The following is a 16,033-nucleotide window of genomic DNA, read 5'->3' on the forward strand; positions in this document are numbered from 1 at the left end:
AGCCCCAGAGTTCAAGCGGGGGGGGGGGGGGAGGCACGCAGGGTGTAAAGGGGCACCTTACGTGATCCGAGGCCGACCGGCTGCCTCTCCGTGGGGTTCCGCCGCAGCCTTCTCCACAAGCCGCTCCACTCCACCAGCTGTCCCATGAGCCGCTCCCGCCGTCCACGAACTGTTCTGGCAGCTGCTCCGCTCTGCTCACCGACCTGTGAGCCGCTCAGCTCTGCTCCACTTCAGCCGTTCCTTGGGCTGCTCCCACAAGGCTCCGCTCTGCTCTGCTCGCTGCTTCTCCAGCTGCTCCGCCCTGCTCACCGACCTGTGAGTCGCTCAGCTCCACTCTGCTAGCTGCTCCACCAGCCGCTTAGCAATATAGCTTCAGGCTCCCCCACTAGTTAACACAGTCTCAGTGATCTCAGCTCTTAATAACTTTAGCTCTTTTGTGATTTCAGCTCTTAGCAATTTCAGCTCATAGTAGGGGAGCCCCAGTGCTAGTGCACCATTGGCCCAAAGTGAATTCAGCTCAGCAGCCTGTAACTAGGCTCCTAATGGAATCAAAGTTAGCTCTGACATTCAACAGTGGAGAGAGGAGGTAGTGCAATTGGTGTTTCAAACCCTCAAAGAGGGCCCATACCATCAGGTATAAATTACCTGTCCACATCCTCTTTCCATTCACTGGGTTTTGTAACCCATGCCCCTTGTCAAGCAAGTGCTACTTAGGTAATGGTTAAGGACTCACTCAGTCCTTCTGTCATACAACAGTTCCACTGGCCTTGATTCACAGAATCAGGGTAACAAAACTTTATTCTTCCTGCCCCAATAATAGAGAAACTGGGGATCCCACACCAGCCAAAGTAACCACTTTCAGTTGCTGTTGTTTCATGCCAGGCGAGTGGGTGTGCCTATGCAAACCAGATCAGCCCCTGGAGTTCTTTTCCACACTCGCCATAATTCACCACCAGATGTCAGGGTAGAGCTCATCCTGACTCTGCTTACATATATATATAAACAACAATAAAATAAAAAAGGAAATACAAGTAAAATATATGAAAAAGGTAAAAATATAACTATTAAGAAAAAACACACACACAGAAAGAAAGAAAAAAGAAGTACAATTGTAAAACCGAGGGCGAGAATCCATGGGGCTTGTGCTCCTATATCATAGGTGAGGAGCTCTGATGTGTGCCCCCGTGTTCCCCTCTCTGTCCCCCATGTGGACAGGGCTAGACAGCAGTCTCAATCCGGCCATGCGGCCACCCCAGCCTGGGAGTGAGGGGTGGCGCCCTCCCGGGCTTCTGGACCCACAGACAAAGCCCGGGGGGAACCACTCCCATTTATACTTGCTGGACACAAGGCTCTTGCTCATGTTGTACAGGAGGCTAAGCGACCCCCCTGTTATACACTGAGCAATGAGGGCTCCCTCCATGTGGGGCAGAGGCGAGACCCTGCACTCCAGGGACGAGGTAGCTGGTGGACAGACCCCACCGGAGCGGGGAATGTCGGCAGGCGCCACTCTGCCTTGGACGGAGTCATCTCCACTTGAGCAAGTGAGACTCCCCGCAACCGCCAGGCACCTCTTCCGTCAGTGGACTGTGACCCTGACTCCGAGAGAGACCCCCGGGAGAGCGAGACGGGGTGTCCCTCGGCTGGGCCCCCTGGGGCGAGATTCAGCCCAGCCGCAGCGGGGTACACAAGGTACTAGGTGGAGAGGGGAAGGAGAGAGAGAGCCAGGCTGGAGGCCTCCGGGCTCTGCTCCCCTCTCTGCACCAGCCTGAGTCCCCCCACTCAGGGCTTTTCCCAGCGTGTACCCAGCTCACCCAACCTTGTGTCATGGGTCCGGGCCAAGCCTTCGGAATGAGGAGAGAGAAAAGGGCAACGCTGCCTCTGCCCGGGCTGTGCAGGGAATCACCCCGCCCTTCTGGAACTACCTCTGGGGACCCAGCTGGGATTGTAGCTCATTGAGACTTCCAGAGCCTGGCCCCATTGCGGTCACTCCATGAGGTAGAACAGAAACACCTGCCTTTAAAATTCAACTGTATCTAGGGTGACCACACCTGTATTTCAAGTTCCGTAATAGAGGACACTGCTGCGGGGGGAGGGGGTGAGCTCGAGGGGGTATTTTGGGGTGCTGGAGGGGTGTGTGTGTACTGGGAGATGGTATTTGGGAGGTGCTGGACAGAGTATTTGGGGTGTGTAAGAGCAGGGGTGCCTCTCGGGACCGGGGGACCTCCCGCAGGCATGCTGCCGAAGGCAGCCTGACTGCCGCCCTCAGGGCGACCGGCAGACAGCACCCCAGGCAGGCGCTTGCTGCGCTGGTGCCTGGAGTTGTCCCCCATAACGTCCATTCTTCTCCCCCCCACGCCCCACGGAGCACTCCCCTTTTCTCCCTCCCCAAGGAGCACCCTTCTCTCTCTCTCCCCTCCCCTCCGGCAGGGCTGGGTTGGGTGAGGTGTTGGGGGGGAGGGGGAGGCTAGCTGGCTGCCTGCTGAGGAATGAAAGTGAAAGTAACTCACTTCGGCAGCCAGCCAGGATTGGAATGGTCACGCCTGGCTGGGCTGGGGATAGCCAGATAGCATGTGTGAAAAATCAGGACGGGGGGTTGGGATAGGGTGAGCAGATGTCCCACTTTTATAGGGACAGTCCCAATTTTTGGGTCTTTTTCTTATATAGGCTCCTATTACCTCCCCCCCACCCCCTGTCCTGATTTTTCACACTTGCTGTGCCTGCTGCTGGCCTGGGGACCCCCAAGGAACCCCAGGCTGGCAACGGGCTGAGCAGGCCGGCGGCTGAGACCCCCTCTGAGCCACTCAACCCGCTGCCGGCCTGGGGTTCCATTCACTCAGCCGGCAGCGGACTGAGCGGGCCGGTCGGGGGCTGAGTGGGGCCGGCGGCAGGCTGAGCGGGGCCGGCGGCTGGGACCCTAACTGGCAAGGGGCCGGCAGCCAGAACCCCAGAGCAGCAGCAGGCTGAGTGCTGCCGGCACCCCAGACTGGCAACGGACTGAGCCACTCAGCCCCGCCGCCGGTCCCGCTCAGCCCGCCAGCGGCCCGCTCAGCCTGCTGCCAGCTGAGTGAATGGAATCCCAGACTGGCAGTGGGTTGAGTAGGGCCAGTAGCTGGACCCCAGACCGGCAGTGGGCTGAGCGGGGCTGGTGGCTGGAACCCCAGACAAGGATCCCAGGCAAGGATCACACTAAATTGATAAGATCTGCATTTTAATTTGATTTTAAATGAAGCTTCTTAAATATTTTAAAAACCTTATTTACTTTAAATACAACAATAGTTTATTTATATAATATAGACATAGAGAGAGACCTTCTACAAATGTTAAAATGTATTACTGGCGTGGGAAACCTTAAATTACAGTGAACTTGGCACACCACTTCTGAAAGGTTGCTGACCCCTGGTATAGTGTGACCATATGTTGTACTAAGATTCTCTTGCTTTTTTTCCCAGTGAGTCAGTATAGCTTTTGCCAGCCCAGAGGTTGGGCAGCCAATGTCTTACATTTTCACAATGTTTTGTCCAACTTTCATAAAGTAAATACATTAGGGTTACCATATTTCAGCAAGCAAAAAAGAGGATGGGAGGAGCCCCGCCCCCGTCCTGCCCTGGCCCCGCCCCATCCTGCCCTAGCCCCGCCCCTGCCCCTCTCACTTCCCCCCCTCAGAACCTCCAACCCTCCCCTCGCTCCTTGTCCCCTGACTGCCTCCTCCTGGGACCCCTGCCCCTAACTGCCCCCCAGGACTCCACCCCCTACCTAAGCCTCCCTGCCTCTTGTCCCCTGACTGCCCCCTCCTAAGACCCCCCCCACAAATGCCCCCCAGGACCGTACCCCCTACCTGTACCCTGACTGCCCCAACCCTTATCCACACCCCCACCCCCAGACAGATCCCTGGGACTCCCACGCCCCATCCAACCACTCTCCACCCCCTGACAGCCCCCCCAGAACTCTAAACCCCTCTGCTCCCTGTCCCCTGACTGCTCCGATCCCTCTCCCCACTCCTGCCCCCTGACAGCCCCCCCCAGAGCTCTCAATCCCCCCCCCCCGCTCCTTGTCCCCTGACTGCCCCTCCTGGGACCCCTGCTCCTAACTGCCCTCCAGAACCCCACCCCCTACCTGTACCCTGATTGCCCAAAACCTTATCCACACCCCCAGAAAGCCCCCCCCGAACTCCCGACCCCCCCCCCGGTCTCTTGACTGCCCCCTCCAGAACCTCCCTGCCCCTTCTCCGACCCCCTGGCCCCCTTGTTGTTGGCCTTTCTTCGCCTAATGTCTCGGTGAGCCGTTCGTCCCGGCTGGCTGGGGAGCAGTGGGGAGGAGCTCCAAACTGCCGGAGACGATCTGTGAATGCAGGGAGTGATCTCTGCTGCAGGGAGGAGGAGGGAGAAGTGGAGGAGGGGTCTCTCTGGCTGTCGGAGCCCCATGTAAGTGGCACCATCCAGCCGGCCGGCTCGCTTTGCATGGGGGGGGGGGGAAGTCCGGACATTTACAAATTCCCCCCGGACGCTATTTTTAGCGCAAAAAGCCGGACATGTCTGGGGGAATCCGGAAGAATGGTAACCCTAAAATACATGGTTAATATGAGTTAAAAAGGCCAGGGACACTTCCTTGTGAAGAATCTGTGTAGCAGATCATGCTAGAGCTGTGAAAATGTCAGTTTTTGATGGAACTTTAGAGGCAGTGATTTATCATGTATTTCTGGCAGTGCCCAAAATGTGCTGCTATTGCTAATGTCTTTCCAAACAAAAATGAGGCACAATAGGACTTCTGTAACATTTCTGTGCTACCTTAATCTAGATGAGATGATTCTGTGCTGACTTCATTTTGTTCACTTTGTGCTTTACCTAGGAGTAAAACTAGGGTTATATTTTCCCACTGCTTGGAAACCCAGCTTATTAAACTGGATAATGCCATTGATCTATTTACAGTATAAGGTTGATATAGAGTTGTAACTAACATTAAGACTGATGCCCACTATACATTTAAAACTAAAAAGTGGCTTTGTAAAAATGACATGGGTTTCCAACTCTATTGTGTCTCAGTCAGGGCGGAGCGCCTTGTGAGGTGTCTTCACACTAGCTCAAGGTCACAGCGCAAGAACCTAGAGAGCCTCCTGAAGCACGGTGATAGTTTTGATTTAAATGGACTTGAACTGTACGAAGAATTGAGGACACTGTCACCAATGTTGCCACATGCAAAATCGGTGATGGACATTGTACAGTTTATTCATACCAGCAAACTTGTTGACATATATCCTAAGGTGTACATTGCCACTCGTATTCTACCGACAATTCCTGTAACAGTAGCATCAGGAGAACGGAGTTTCTCAAAACTAAAGTTCATTAAAAACTGTCTCCGTTCTACAATGAGTCAGGATTGTTTGACTGGTCTTGCTATTCCTGCAATCGAACAAGACATCACTTTCTCTTTGTCATACAATGACATTATTACTGCTTTTGCAGCCAAAAAAAGCCAGAAAGATTGCTTTTAATTAAAAACAAATCCTTGTTTCAATACCTCTTCATATAAATTTCCAATAAAATGTTGACAAATTAAAACAATTATATTATTTGCATCATTCTGTCAAATCAGAATTTTTTCTATAGCGCTACTTCTTTAGTGCTAGTCCATCAGCATTACAGTGTGCTTAATTAAGTTAAACTGGGTTTAATAACATGCATGTGGCAAGTTTTCCAATACTGTAAGCTTATGTTTGTGTTGTTAAGAGCAAGTCAGGCACAGGGGCACCAGTTTAATAATCCCGCCTAGGGCACCATAAATCCTAAGGACGGCCCTGCTTACCACTATTGTTGCATTGCACACGTGACGCTACAAACCTTATTTTGTTTGGTTAAGAGAAGTTACAAGTAAAGTTAGCAATGATGGAAGGTAAGAAAGGGAAGAGGGGGGGAGCCCCGGGGGCAGGAAAGGAACAAGAAAATGAGAGGGGTGGGAAAAGAAAAGGTATGAAGTCCACAAAGTTAAAGAAATAGATACAGAAGAAAAAGCAAATGTACATTGTACATTTGCAAACCTGGAAAGAAACACTGAACAATGTTCGCTTGATACAAACATTACAGCATTACCCTATGTATATGTAACCCACACTCACTCAGCGTAGTGCTCTGTCCCCCTCTACTGGTGGCTGGGCCATGTATAGAGATTGATGGAGCCTGCAACAGTCTTGGCTAACAAAAGTGGGACTTTTAGATGCAGAGGTCCTCCTGGATTCAATCCCTCCTGCTGATGACCCACCCCAAAGTGTGGCATTACATCACATATACACTGCAAAGAAAGAGACTGACAGCCTAGAAAGCATGCCTTACTGCGACGGTACCTGGGGTTGGGTAGCACCTCACCACCACCTACCATTAGTGTGAAGCAGTTGTGTGGATCAGTTCCCTGAATCCACCAGCCCCGGCAACACAAACACTACCTTACAGGCTTTGCTCTCTCTGTACAGGTAGCCACAAGCACACAGTAATCCCTGAATCCTCGGAGCATTCTCTACAGCCACTTATCCACTAACACTTGCAGAATTACCAGGCCTGCTGTTCCAGAGAACCTGAATCTTACAAGCTGGTGCGTTCTGTTCAGGACCCCCATCTTGCTTAACATCACAGCATGTCGCTATAGGAATGGTGAGAACATGAATAAGTTCATCAAAGATTCAAGTCACAATGAGTAAGAATGCGGGAAACAAATGGTTACATATCAAACAAAATCATAACCCGCTTTGTAAAGACCAAACTGAATTAATAGACCTTCTGTCTAAAGAAGTTCTCTCACCCCAAATTCTCTTCAGCATTTTCAACCAAGCCTGGCTGAGGCCCATTTTCCATGAAGGAAAACACCCCATCCTGTTGTTTTCTCAGGGAAGGATGCCTTCTCCACCCCCCTAACACAGACAAGCAAGCCTCTGAAGTGCACCCACCAGATGGGGTTCCCTCTCCGCACCCCTGCTTTTCTCTTCTGGAGAGACTTTTTTCCTCTGAGGTCCTCATAATCCTTCATTTGCATTCAGTTCAGACTGCTGACCCACTGTAAACGAGACAATACTCAATATACATGGTAACAAAGATGAATAGACAGCGCCTGTCTGGCAGAAAACCTGTTTTTCACCCTTGCTCATGACTGATACTTTAATGCAGACTTTAAGACCATGTTTTCAGTATACCGACACGTAACTCCTTACATCACATCTATACAAACATTTCACAGTGATATTAATTAATTAATTAATTTAATTAATTTGGGGGGGAGGGATAGCTCAGTGGTTTGAGCATTGGCCTGCTAAACCCAGGGTTGTGAGTTCAATCCTTGAGGGGGCCACTTAGGGATCTGGGGCAAAATCAGTACTTGGTCCTGCTAGTGAAGGCAGGGGGCTGGACTCGATGACCTTTCAAGGTCCCTTCCAGTTCTAGGAGATAGGATATCTCCATTAATTTTATTTATTTATTTTTTAATAGCCAAGTGTGACTGCAGCTTTAGTTTGAGACTTCACATGACATTCTTTGGTGAACCCAAATGCAAATACCAGAATCAGGAGTTTCCTGGAGCCCCTTTGCCAGTTGGCATTAAAGTGTTCTTGGATCACACAACAGACTCAAACTGAAGACAGCTAGGGTGGGATTTGCAGACGTGCTCAGCCGAACTCTGCTCCCACTTAAGTCAGTGGGTGTTTTACCGAATTTCAGTGGAAGCAGGGTGAAGCCAACGTTTTGACTCCCCGCATCGAGATCTTCAACTCACTGACATCTGTTGGGTCTGTTACTAGCCTCGTTCTCCAGGCTGCCAGTTTGTTCAACTCATGATGCCAGGCTATCAGCTAAGGCAAAAGTTGACACATCTGTTGCTGTGGTATCAGCTTTTTTGCTATTCGGTTTGGAGAAATACATTTGCACCACTGCACGGTTTCCTTTTGTTCTAGCCCAAGTTTGTTTACCTGCCGTGTCCGCAGGTTTGGCCGATCACGGCTCCCAGTGGCTGTGGTTCACTGCTCCAGGCCAACGGGAGCTGCTGGAAGCAGCGTGGGCCGAGGGATGTACTGGTCGCTGCTTCCAGCAGCTCCCATTGGCCCGGAGCAGCGAACCACGGCCACTGGGAGCCGCAATTGGCCAAACCTGTGGACGCGGCAGGTAAACAAACTGGCCCGGTCTGCCAGGGGCTTTCCCTGCACAAGTGGCGGAACATGTTTGGGAACCACTGGTATAAGCCTTCTGAAAGGAGCATTGGCACAAGAGTTTAAAGGCTCTTACCTCTGAGCCATAATAAAAACTAGTCGTAAAAGTCCCAAAACAAAAGGATCTAGGTTCCAGCAGCAGCTACCTCTACTGTAAGGCCTCAGGTTTCTCCACTGCCTCGAGAGCTCTGTGGTCTTCCCCATGCTTGGCTAGGGTCTCTCCCAGGTCTCCCTGCTTAGAAAAAATTTGCCTAATGCAGGAACCTTCCTTTCTCCTCAGAAGTCTTTTTTTTTTTTTTTTTTTTTTTTTTTTTTTTTTTTTGAGGGAGCGCTCCTAAGCCTTATATTACACCCAGGTGCTTCTGGCTTAATTAACTGCCTTCCAGCTACTTAGGCAGTTAACTATCCCCAGGTGAACCTGGGTTGACTCATTTCTTTCAGTGGAGTCTGTCACAGGTTGACTGGGCATCTGACTCCCCAAAAGGGCCAATTCCGTGACAGGAAACCTGTGTCAGAGCCAGGAATTGAATCCACATTTTTGGAGTCCCAACCCCTTTCCTCATGGATATATCCAGGTATTTTATATATATATATATATATATGTGTGTGTGTGAGAGAGACTAAAGGCATACAATGTTCAAAACCAGTAAAGATGTATTGACCAGTGGAATAATCTTTTCCCCAGGGAAGCTGTGGGAGCCCAATTGCTTCAGGGCAATTGAAGACTGGACTGCACAAACCATCAGTAAATATTGATTATTATTGATTTTATAGCTCCTAAAAGTGTGCTAGTTGCTTCACAGCATACACATAGACAATAGGGAAAGATCCCTCACAGAGAGTAATTGAGCCAGTCTTTTCCATCTCTATATTCCATGAGTCTGACATAAAGTTCTGAATTTAATTTTTTCTCATTTATTTTGAGGCATCAGATGTTATTGCCAATCTCTCTGTGCATCTTGAAATACAGATTTCTTCTAGGTCCATAACTCTGTGGCCAACATTTCAAATAGGAGAGCCTAAAACAGGCTCCAAAATCCATATTTAGGCATCCAGAAAGTCACAGCCTGCTTTTCAGAAGTGCTGAATGTCCACAGATCCCAGTGAATTCAATAAGAGCTGTGGGTTCTCAGCACCTATGAAAGTCAGGTCACTTTGATTTAGGAGCCTGACCTTAGGAACCTACGCTTGAAAAGTTTGGCCTGTTGTCGGTGTTTGTGCATGTGTGTGAAATACCAGGTGTATGTAGAGGAGAACTGAGTAAATCATTTTTGCTGACCAGTTTATTTGATGAATGTTGCCTCTCTTTTTTTTCTCTTTGTAAATTGTCTGTGACTGGTTTACAATTTTCTCCAATGAAGCCGTTATTCTAAATTATTCATTGAATCCTTTCTATTAATAGTTCTCGGTCTGTAGATTGAGTGTAAACAATTAGCTGCTATTTGAAATTCAAAACTTGAGCTGTGTTAGTTAGTTCTGATTGGACACAAAGCACCTGGTATGTTTCTGTTTGCTGATTGCATGGGAGGAACTCATGGAATCAAGTTTTTGCTGCAAAGACCCTTGTTTCCAAACTGAAAATTCACTAAAAATTGGCTGTTTCCATTAACACTCTTGCCTGTGAATGCATTTGCTAGAATGTTTATGGAAAGTGTATACAAACAAGCCAACTCCACTCAGGCAAATTTTATTTTAAAATGTGAAATATTTTTCTTTTTTGCAGTTAATATTTATTTTGTCAGGCTTCAGCCATCTGTGTTTTGTAGGTATCTGTACAAGGTGTGAAGCCTGACAAAATAAATATTCACTGCAATAAATAAATAAATAGCAAATACATTTTTTTTCCATCAAATCACCAAGGAAAATGCTACTTATGACAGACAAGTGGTTGCGAGACCTTAGTGAAGGGTGCATTCCAAATTTCACTTTTAACAGGGAATAAAAGTGTGAATATCTTTTTAAGTTTTTGAAAGATATATAAAAATTTGGGCAAAACTTACATTTCATTAACATCTTCCCCCCTCCCCCCCTGAAAAAAGCCTGAGGTTGATATTACAACTTAAGAAATAACTGCAGGCAAAATTAGTACACAGCAAATGGACTGACTTCCAGTGGGTAGCATATGCTACTTGGGTTTTTTAAGTTCATTCAAAATGCACACTTTATTCAATTATCTGCCATTTGGAGAATAAAATGTGGCTTAATTCCACATTCAAAATAGACAGAAAAGATGGCAGCCAGGTACCTTTTGAATGTATAATGCATACGCAGGAAAATGGCACTTAATAACCAAATTTATCATCCATCCCCTGAAAATAACTATAGTTACTACTTCATAGTTCCTAAGTGAAGATACCCTCTCGGCTGAGTGGCTAATGCACCAGTAATGGGCACTATGGCAACTTAAGAGTAGGTGCAAAATCAAATGAGTTTAACGCAGCGCCTACTTGACGATTGTCCTTCCCTCTTGGGAGGTGAGCATGGTTGGCACAGATGGCCATCTGTGCTTGGTGGAGATCCAAGACTGGAAAAATGGAGTATTACAGGTAAAGACTAAGGTGCAATCCCCCGCTCAGTGATCCACACTGAAAAACACTATTTTTTAAAAATAAGGTTCTGGATTAACATGGGGGGCTGTGGATTAGGACTGAGACTCATTGGCAAAGCTGGGGAGAGGGGCTCAGGTCTGGAATTAGAAGGGTTATGTAGGTCAGCACCAGTCAACTGTATGGGGGCCCAGGACTGGAACAGCAGCTGGTGCAGCACATCAGGACTGAGGTCTATGGGCAGAGCTCAGGGTTGGAATAGTAGGGACTAGCCCAAATTTTCACCCATGCTGCAGGGTGAAGTTAAAACACTTTTGAGATTAAAAGGTGACATGTTTTTCTATTTCCTTTTTCATTCACAGTTGTACTTCCTGGTTTTTAATCTAAAGAACCAGCATGGCCTGAGAGAGATTGCATCTGTGCAGCAGAAACAGGAAGGAACAGGAATCCCCACCCCAATCTCTCTTATAAAGTTTCCCGCCCAAATTTGCAAACTCAAGGTCAGATTCTCAGCTAGTGAAAATCAGCACAGCTCCACTGAAGTATACCAGCTGAGGGTCTGGCCCTCCAAGTAGTTTGGATGAAGTTTGTGTGGCCATAGGATTTGAAGAGCTTTTCTCAAATGAGTCTTGAACTTTTTGAGGTTTCACCCATCACCAGTAAGAAGGAGATTAATAAAGCCAGTCCCTGCCCTCCCCTCCCCCTCCCCCCCCGCAGTTTACAGGAGTTGATATTCCAACCTTCATGAATCACTGAGGGTATGTCTACACTACGAAATTAGGTCGAATTAATAGAAGCCGGTTTTATAGAAATCGGTTGTATACAGCCGATTTTGTGTGTCCCCACATAAAATGCTCTAAGTGCTCTAGTCGGCAGACCGCGTCCACAGTACCGAGGCTAGCGTTGACTTCCGGAGCATTGCACTATGGGTAGCTATCCCACAGTTCCCGCAGTCTCCGCCACCCATTGGAATTCTGGGTTGAGATCCCAATGCCCGGATGATGCAAAACAGTGTCGCGGGAGGTTCTGGGTACATGTCGTCAGGCCCCTCCCCCTCCGTCAGAGCAACGGCAGACAATAGATTCGCGCCTTTTTACCTGGGTTACCTGTGCAGACAACATACCACGGCAAGCATGGAGCCCGCTCAGCTCACCATCCCCATATGTCACCTGGGTGCCGGCAGACGTGGGACTGCATTGCTACACAGCAGCAGCTGCTAACCGCCTTTTGGCGGTAGACGGTATAGCATGACTAATAGCCCTGGGGCTGGCAGCCGTAGGGCTGCATTGCACCAGCCCCTTGCCCTTTGGTAGAAGATGGTATATTATGACTGGTATCAGTCGTCGTCATACTGCAGTGGCTGTCAATCATGGGCACCTGGGCAGACATGCTACTGTGTCGATGATGATGGCTATCAGTCGTAGTATGCTATTTTCTGCCAATTGCCCAGTATTGTCTGCTAAGCACCCAGAAGAGGCCGAGGGCGGTCTGGGTGCTGGCAGACGTGGGGCTGGCAGACGTGGGACTGCATTGCTACACAGCAGCAGCCCCTTGCCTTTTGGAAGAAGATGGTATATTACGACTGGTATCCATCGTCATCATACTGCAGAGGCTATCAGTCATGCTGCACCGTCGGCTGCCAGCTTAAGATGTAAAAAATAGATTTGTTCTGTATTCATTTGCTTCCCCTCCCTCAGTGAAATCAACGGCCTGCTAAACCCAGGGTTTTCAGTTTAATCTTTGGGGGGACCATTCTGTGTGACAGTTGTTTGTGTTTCTCCCTGATGCACAGCCACCTTTCTTGATTTTAATTCTCTGTACCTGTACGCCATGTCGTCACTCGGCCCTCCCTTCCTCCCGCCCTCCCTCCTTCTCCTGGTCCGTCAGATACTAGTTTCGCGCCTTTTTTCAGACCAGGCGCCATAGCACTGGGATCATGGAGCCCGCTCAGATCACCGCAGCAATTATGTGCACTATGAACACCACGCGCATTGTCCTGGAGTATACGCAGAGCCAGGACATGCCAAGGCGAAACCCAGACCAGCCGAGGAGGCGATTGCAGCGCGGCGAAGAGAGTGATGAGGAAATGGACATGCACATAGACCTCTCACAAGGCACAGGCCCCAGCAATGTGGAAATCATGGTATTACTGGGGCAGGTTCATGGCGTGGAACGCCGATTCTGGGCCCGGGAAACAAGCACAGACTGGTGGGACCTCATCGTGCTGCAGGTGTGGGACGATTCCCAGTGGCTGCGAAACTTTTGCATGCATAAGGGCACTTTCATGGAACTTTGTGACTTGCTTTCCCCTGCCCTGAAGCGCCAGAATACCAGGATGAGAGCAGCCCTCACAGTTGAGAAGCGAGTGGCGATAGCCCTGTGGAAGCTTGCAACGCCAGACAGCTACCGGTCAGTCGGGAATCAACTTGGAGTGGGCAAATCTACTGTGGGGGCTGCTGTGATCCAAGTTGCCAGGGCAATGAAAGACCTGGTGATATCAAGGGTAGTGACTCTGGGCAACGTGCAGGCAATAGTGGATGGTTTTGCTGAAATGGGATTCCCAAACTGTGGTGGGGCCATAGATGGAACCCATATCCCTATCTTGGCACCGGAGCACCAAGCCACCGAGTACATAAACTGCAAGGGGTACTTTTCAATGCTGCTGCAAGCCCTGGTGGATCACAAGGGACGTTTCACCAACATCAACGTGGGATGGCCGGGAAAGGTACATGATGCTCGCGTCTTCAGGCACTCTGGTCTGTTTCAAAAGCTGGAGGAAGGGACTTTCTTCCTGGACCAGAAAGTAACCGTTGGGGATGTTGAAATGCCTATCGTGATCCTTGGGGACCCAGCCTACCCCTTAATGCCATGGCTCATAAAGCCGTACACAGGCAGCCTGGACAGGAGTCAGGACCTGTTCAACTATAGGCTGAGCAAGTGCCGAATGGTGGTGGAATGTGCATTTGGACGTTTAAAAGCGCGCTGGCGCAGCTTACTGACTCGCTCAGACCTCAGCGAAAAGAATATCCCCATTGTTATTGCTGCTTGCTATGTGCTCCACAATATCTGTGAGAGTAAGGGGGAGACATTTATGGCGGGGTGGGAGGTTGAGGCGACTCGCCTGGCCGCTGATTACGCACAGCCAGACACCAGGCCGGTTAGAGGAGCACAGCAGGGCGCGGTGCGCATCAGAGAAGCTTTGAAAACGAGTTTTGTGACTGGCCAGGCTACTGTGTGAAACTTCTGTTTGTTTCTCCTTGATGAACCCTCCGCCCCCCCACCACCCGGTTCACTCTACTTCCCTGTAAAGAAACCACCCCACCCTCCCCTCCCCAATTCGAGCACCGCTTGCAAAGGCAATAAAGTCATTGTTACTTCTCATTCATGCATTCTTTATTAATTCATCACACAACTAGGGGGATAATTGCCAAGGTAGCACAGGATGGGTGGGGGAGGAGGGAAGGAAAAGGACACACTGCATTTTAAAACTTTAACTCTTATTGAAGGCCAGCCTTCTGATGCTTGGGCAATCATCTGGGGTGGAGTGACTAGGTGGCCGGAGGGCCCCCCCCCCACCGTGTTCTTGGGCGTCTGGGTGAGGAGGCTATGGAACTTGGGGAGGAGGGCTGTTGGTTACACAGGGGCTGTAGCGGCGGTCTCTGCTCCTGCTGCCTTTCCTGCAGCTCAACCATACGCTGGAGTATATCAGTTTGATGCTCCAGCAGATGGAGCATTGACTCTTGCCTTCTGTCTGCAAGCTGACGCCACCTATCATCTTCAGCATGCCACTCTCTCTTTTCATCCCACCATTCAGCCCGCCACCTCTCCTCTCGTTCATATTGTGCTTTTCTCATGTCTGACATTGACTGCCTCCACGCATTCTGCTGTGCTCTATCAGCGTGGGAAGACATCTGGAGCTCCGTGAACATATCGTCCCGCGTCCTCCGTTTTCTCTTTCTAATGTTCACTAGCCTCTGCGAAGGAGAAACATTTGCAGCTGGTGGAAGAGAAGGGAGAGGTGGTTAAAAAAAGACACATTTTAGAGAACAATGGGTACACTCTTTCATTACAAGGTCGCATTTTTCCTCTGCCTGCCGATTTGGTATCAGAGATCACTCACGCAGTGCCAGGCAACAGATTTTGGCTTGCAGTCAGCCATGGTAATCCACAGTCTTTTGGCTTTTTTAACCTTCTTAACATGTGGGAATGGTTTCAAACAGCAGCACATTTCCCATATCAAGGATGAATTGGGTTGGCCATTTAAAATGGGTTTTCAATGTAAAAGGAGGGGCTGTGGTTTCCGGGTTAACATGCAGCACAAACCCAAGTAAACCACCCCCCCACACACACACCCGATTCTCTGGGATGATCACTTCACCCCTCCCCCCACCGCGTGGTTAACAGCGGGGAACATTTCTGTTCAGAAGAGCAGGAACGGGCACCTCTGAATGTCCCCTTAATAAAATCACCCCATTTCAACCAGGTGACCGTGAATGATATCACTCTCCTGAGGATAACAAAGAAAGATAAGGAATGGATGTTGTCTGCATGCCAGCAAACACCGGGACCATACGCTGCCATGCTTTGTTATGCAATGATTCCAGACTACGTGCCACTGGCCTGGCGTGGTAAAGTGTCCTACCATGGCGGACGGGATAAGGCAGCCCTCCCCAGAAACCTTTTGCAAAGGCTTTGGGAGTACATGAAGGAGAGCTTTCTGGAGATGTCCCTGGAGGATTTCCGCACCATCCCCATACACGTTAACAGACTTTTCCAGTAGCTGTACTGGCCGCGATTGCCAGGGCAAATTAATCATTAAACACGCTTGCTTTTAAACCATGTGTAATATTTACAAAGGTACACTCACCAGAGGTCTCCTGTGTGCCCTCAGGGTCTTGGGTGAGTTTGGGGGTTACTGGTTCCAGGTCCAGGGGGACAAACATATCCTGGCTGTTGGGGAAACTGGTTTCTCCGCTTCCTTGCTGCTGTGAGCTACCTACATTACCTCCATCCTCATCTTCCTCGTTCCCCGAACCCTCTTCCCTGTGTGTTTCTCCATTGACGGAGTCATAGCACACGGTTGGGGTAGTGGTGGCTGCACCCCCTAGAATGGCATGCAGCTCCGCGTAGAAGCGGCAAGTTTGCGGCTCTGCCCCGGACCTTCCGTTTGCTTCTCTGGCTTTGTGGTAGGCTTGCCGTAGCTCCTTAATTTTCACACGGCACTGCTGTGTGTCTCTGTTATGGCCTCGGTCCTTCATGGCCTTGGAGACCTTTTCTAATACTTTGCCATTTCTTTTACTGCTACGGA

General features: G+C 49.5%; 1 protein-coding gene across 1 annotated transcript in view; it reads left to right on the forward strand.

Annotated features, from left to right (window-relative positions):
- The first annotated feature begins 8,725 nt into the window (after window positions 1-8,725).
- The window catches only part of COP1 (COP1 E3 ubiquitin ligase), a 236,435-nt gene continuing 229,127 nt past the window's right edge, over window positions 8,726-16,033 (forward strand). The window contains exon 1 of the mRNA XM_065554554.1: window positions 8,726-8,754. Within this exon, the coding sequence (XP_065410626.1) occupies window positions 8,741-8,754 (14 nt within the window). The 5' untranslated portion in view covers window positions 8,726-8,740. The remainder of the gene's footprint in view (window positions 8,755-16,033) is intronic.

Source organism: Chrysemys picta, chromosome 8, assembly GCF_011386835.1.
Source record: "Chrysemys picta bellii isolate R12L10 chromosome 8, ASM1138683v2, whole genome shotgun sequence".
NCBI lineage: Eukaryota > Metazoa > Chordata > Testudines > Emydidae > Chrysemys > Chrysemys picta.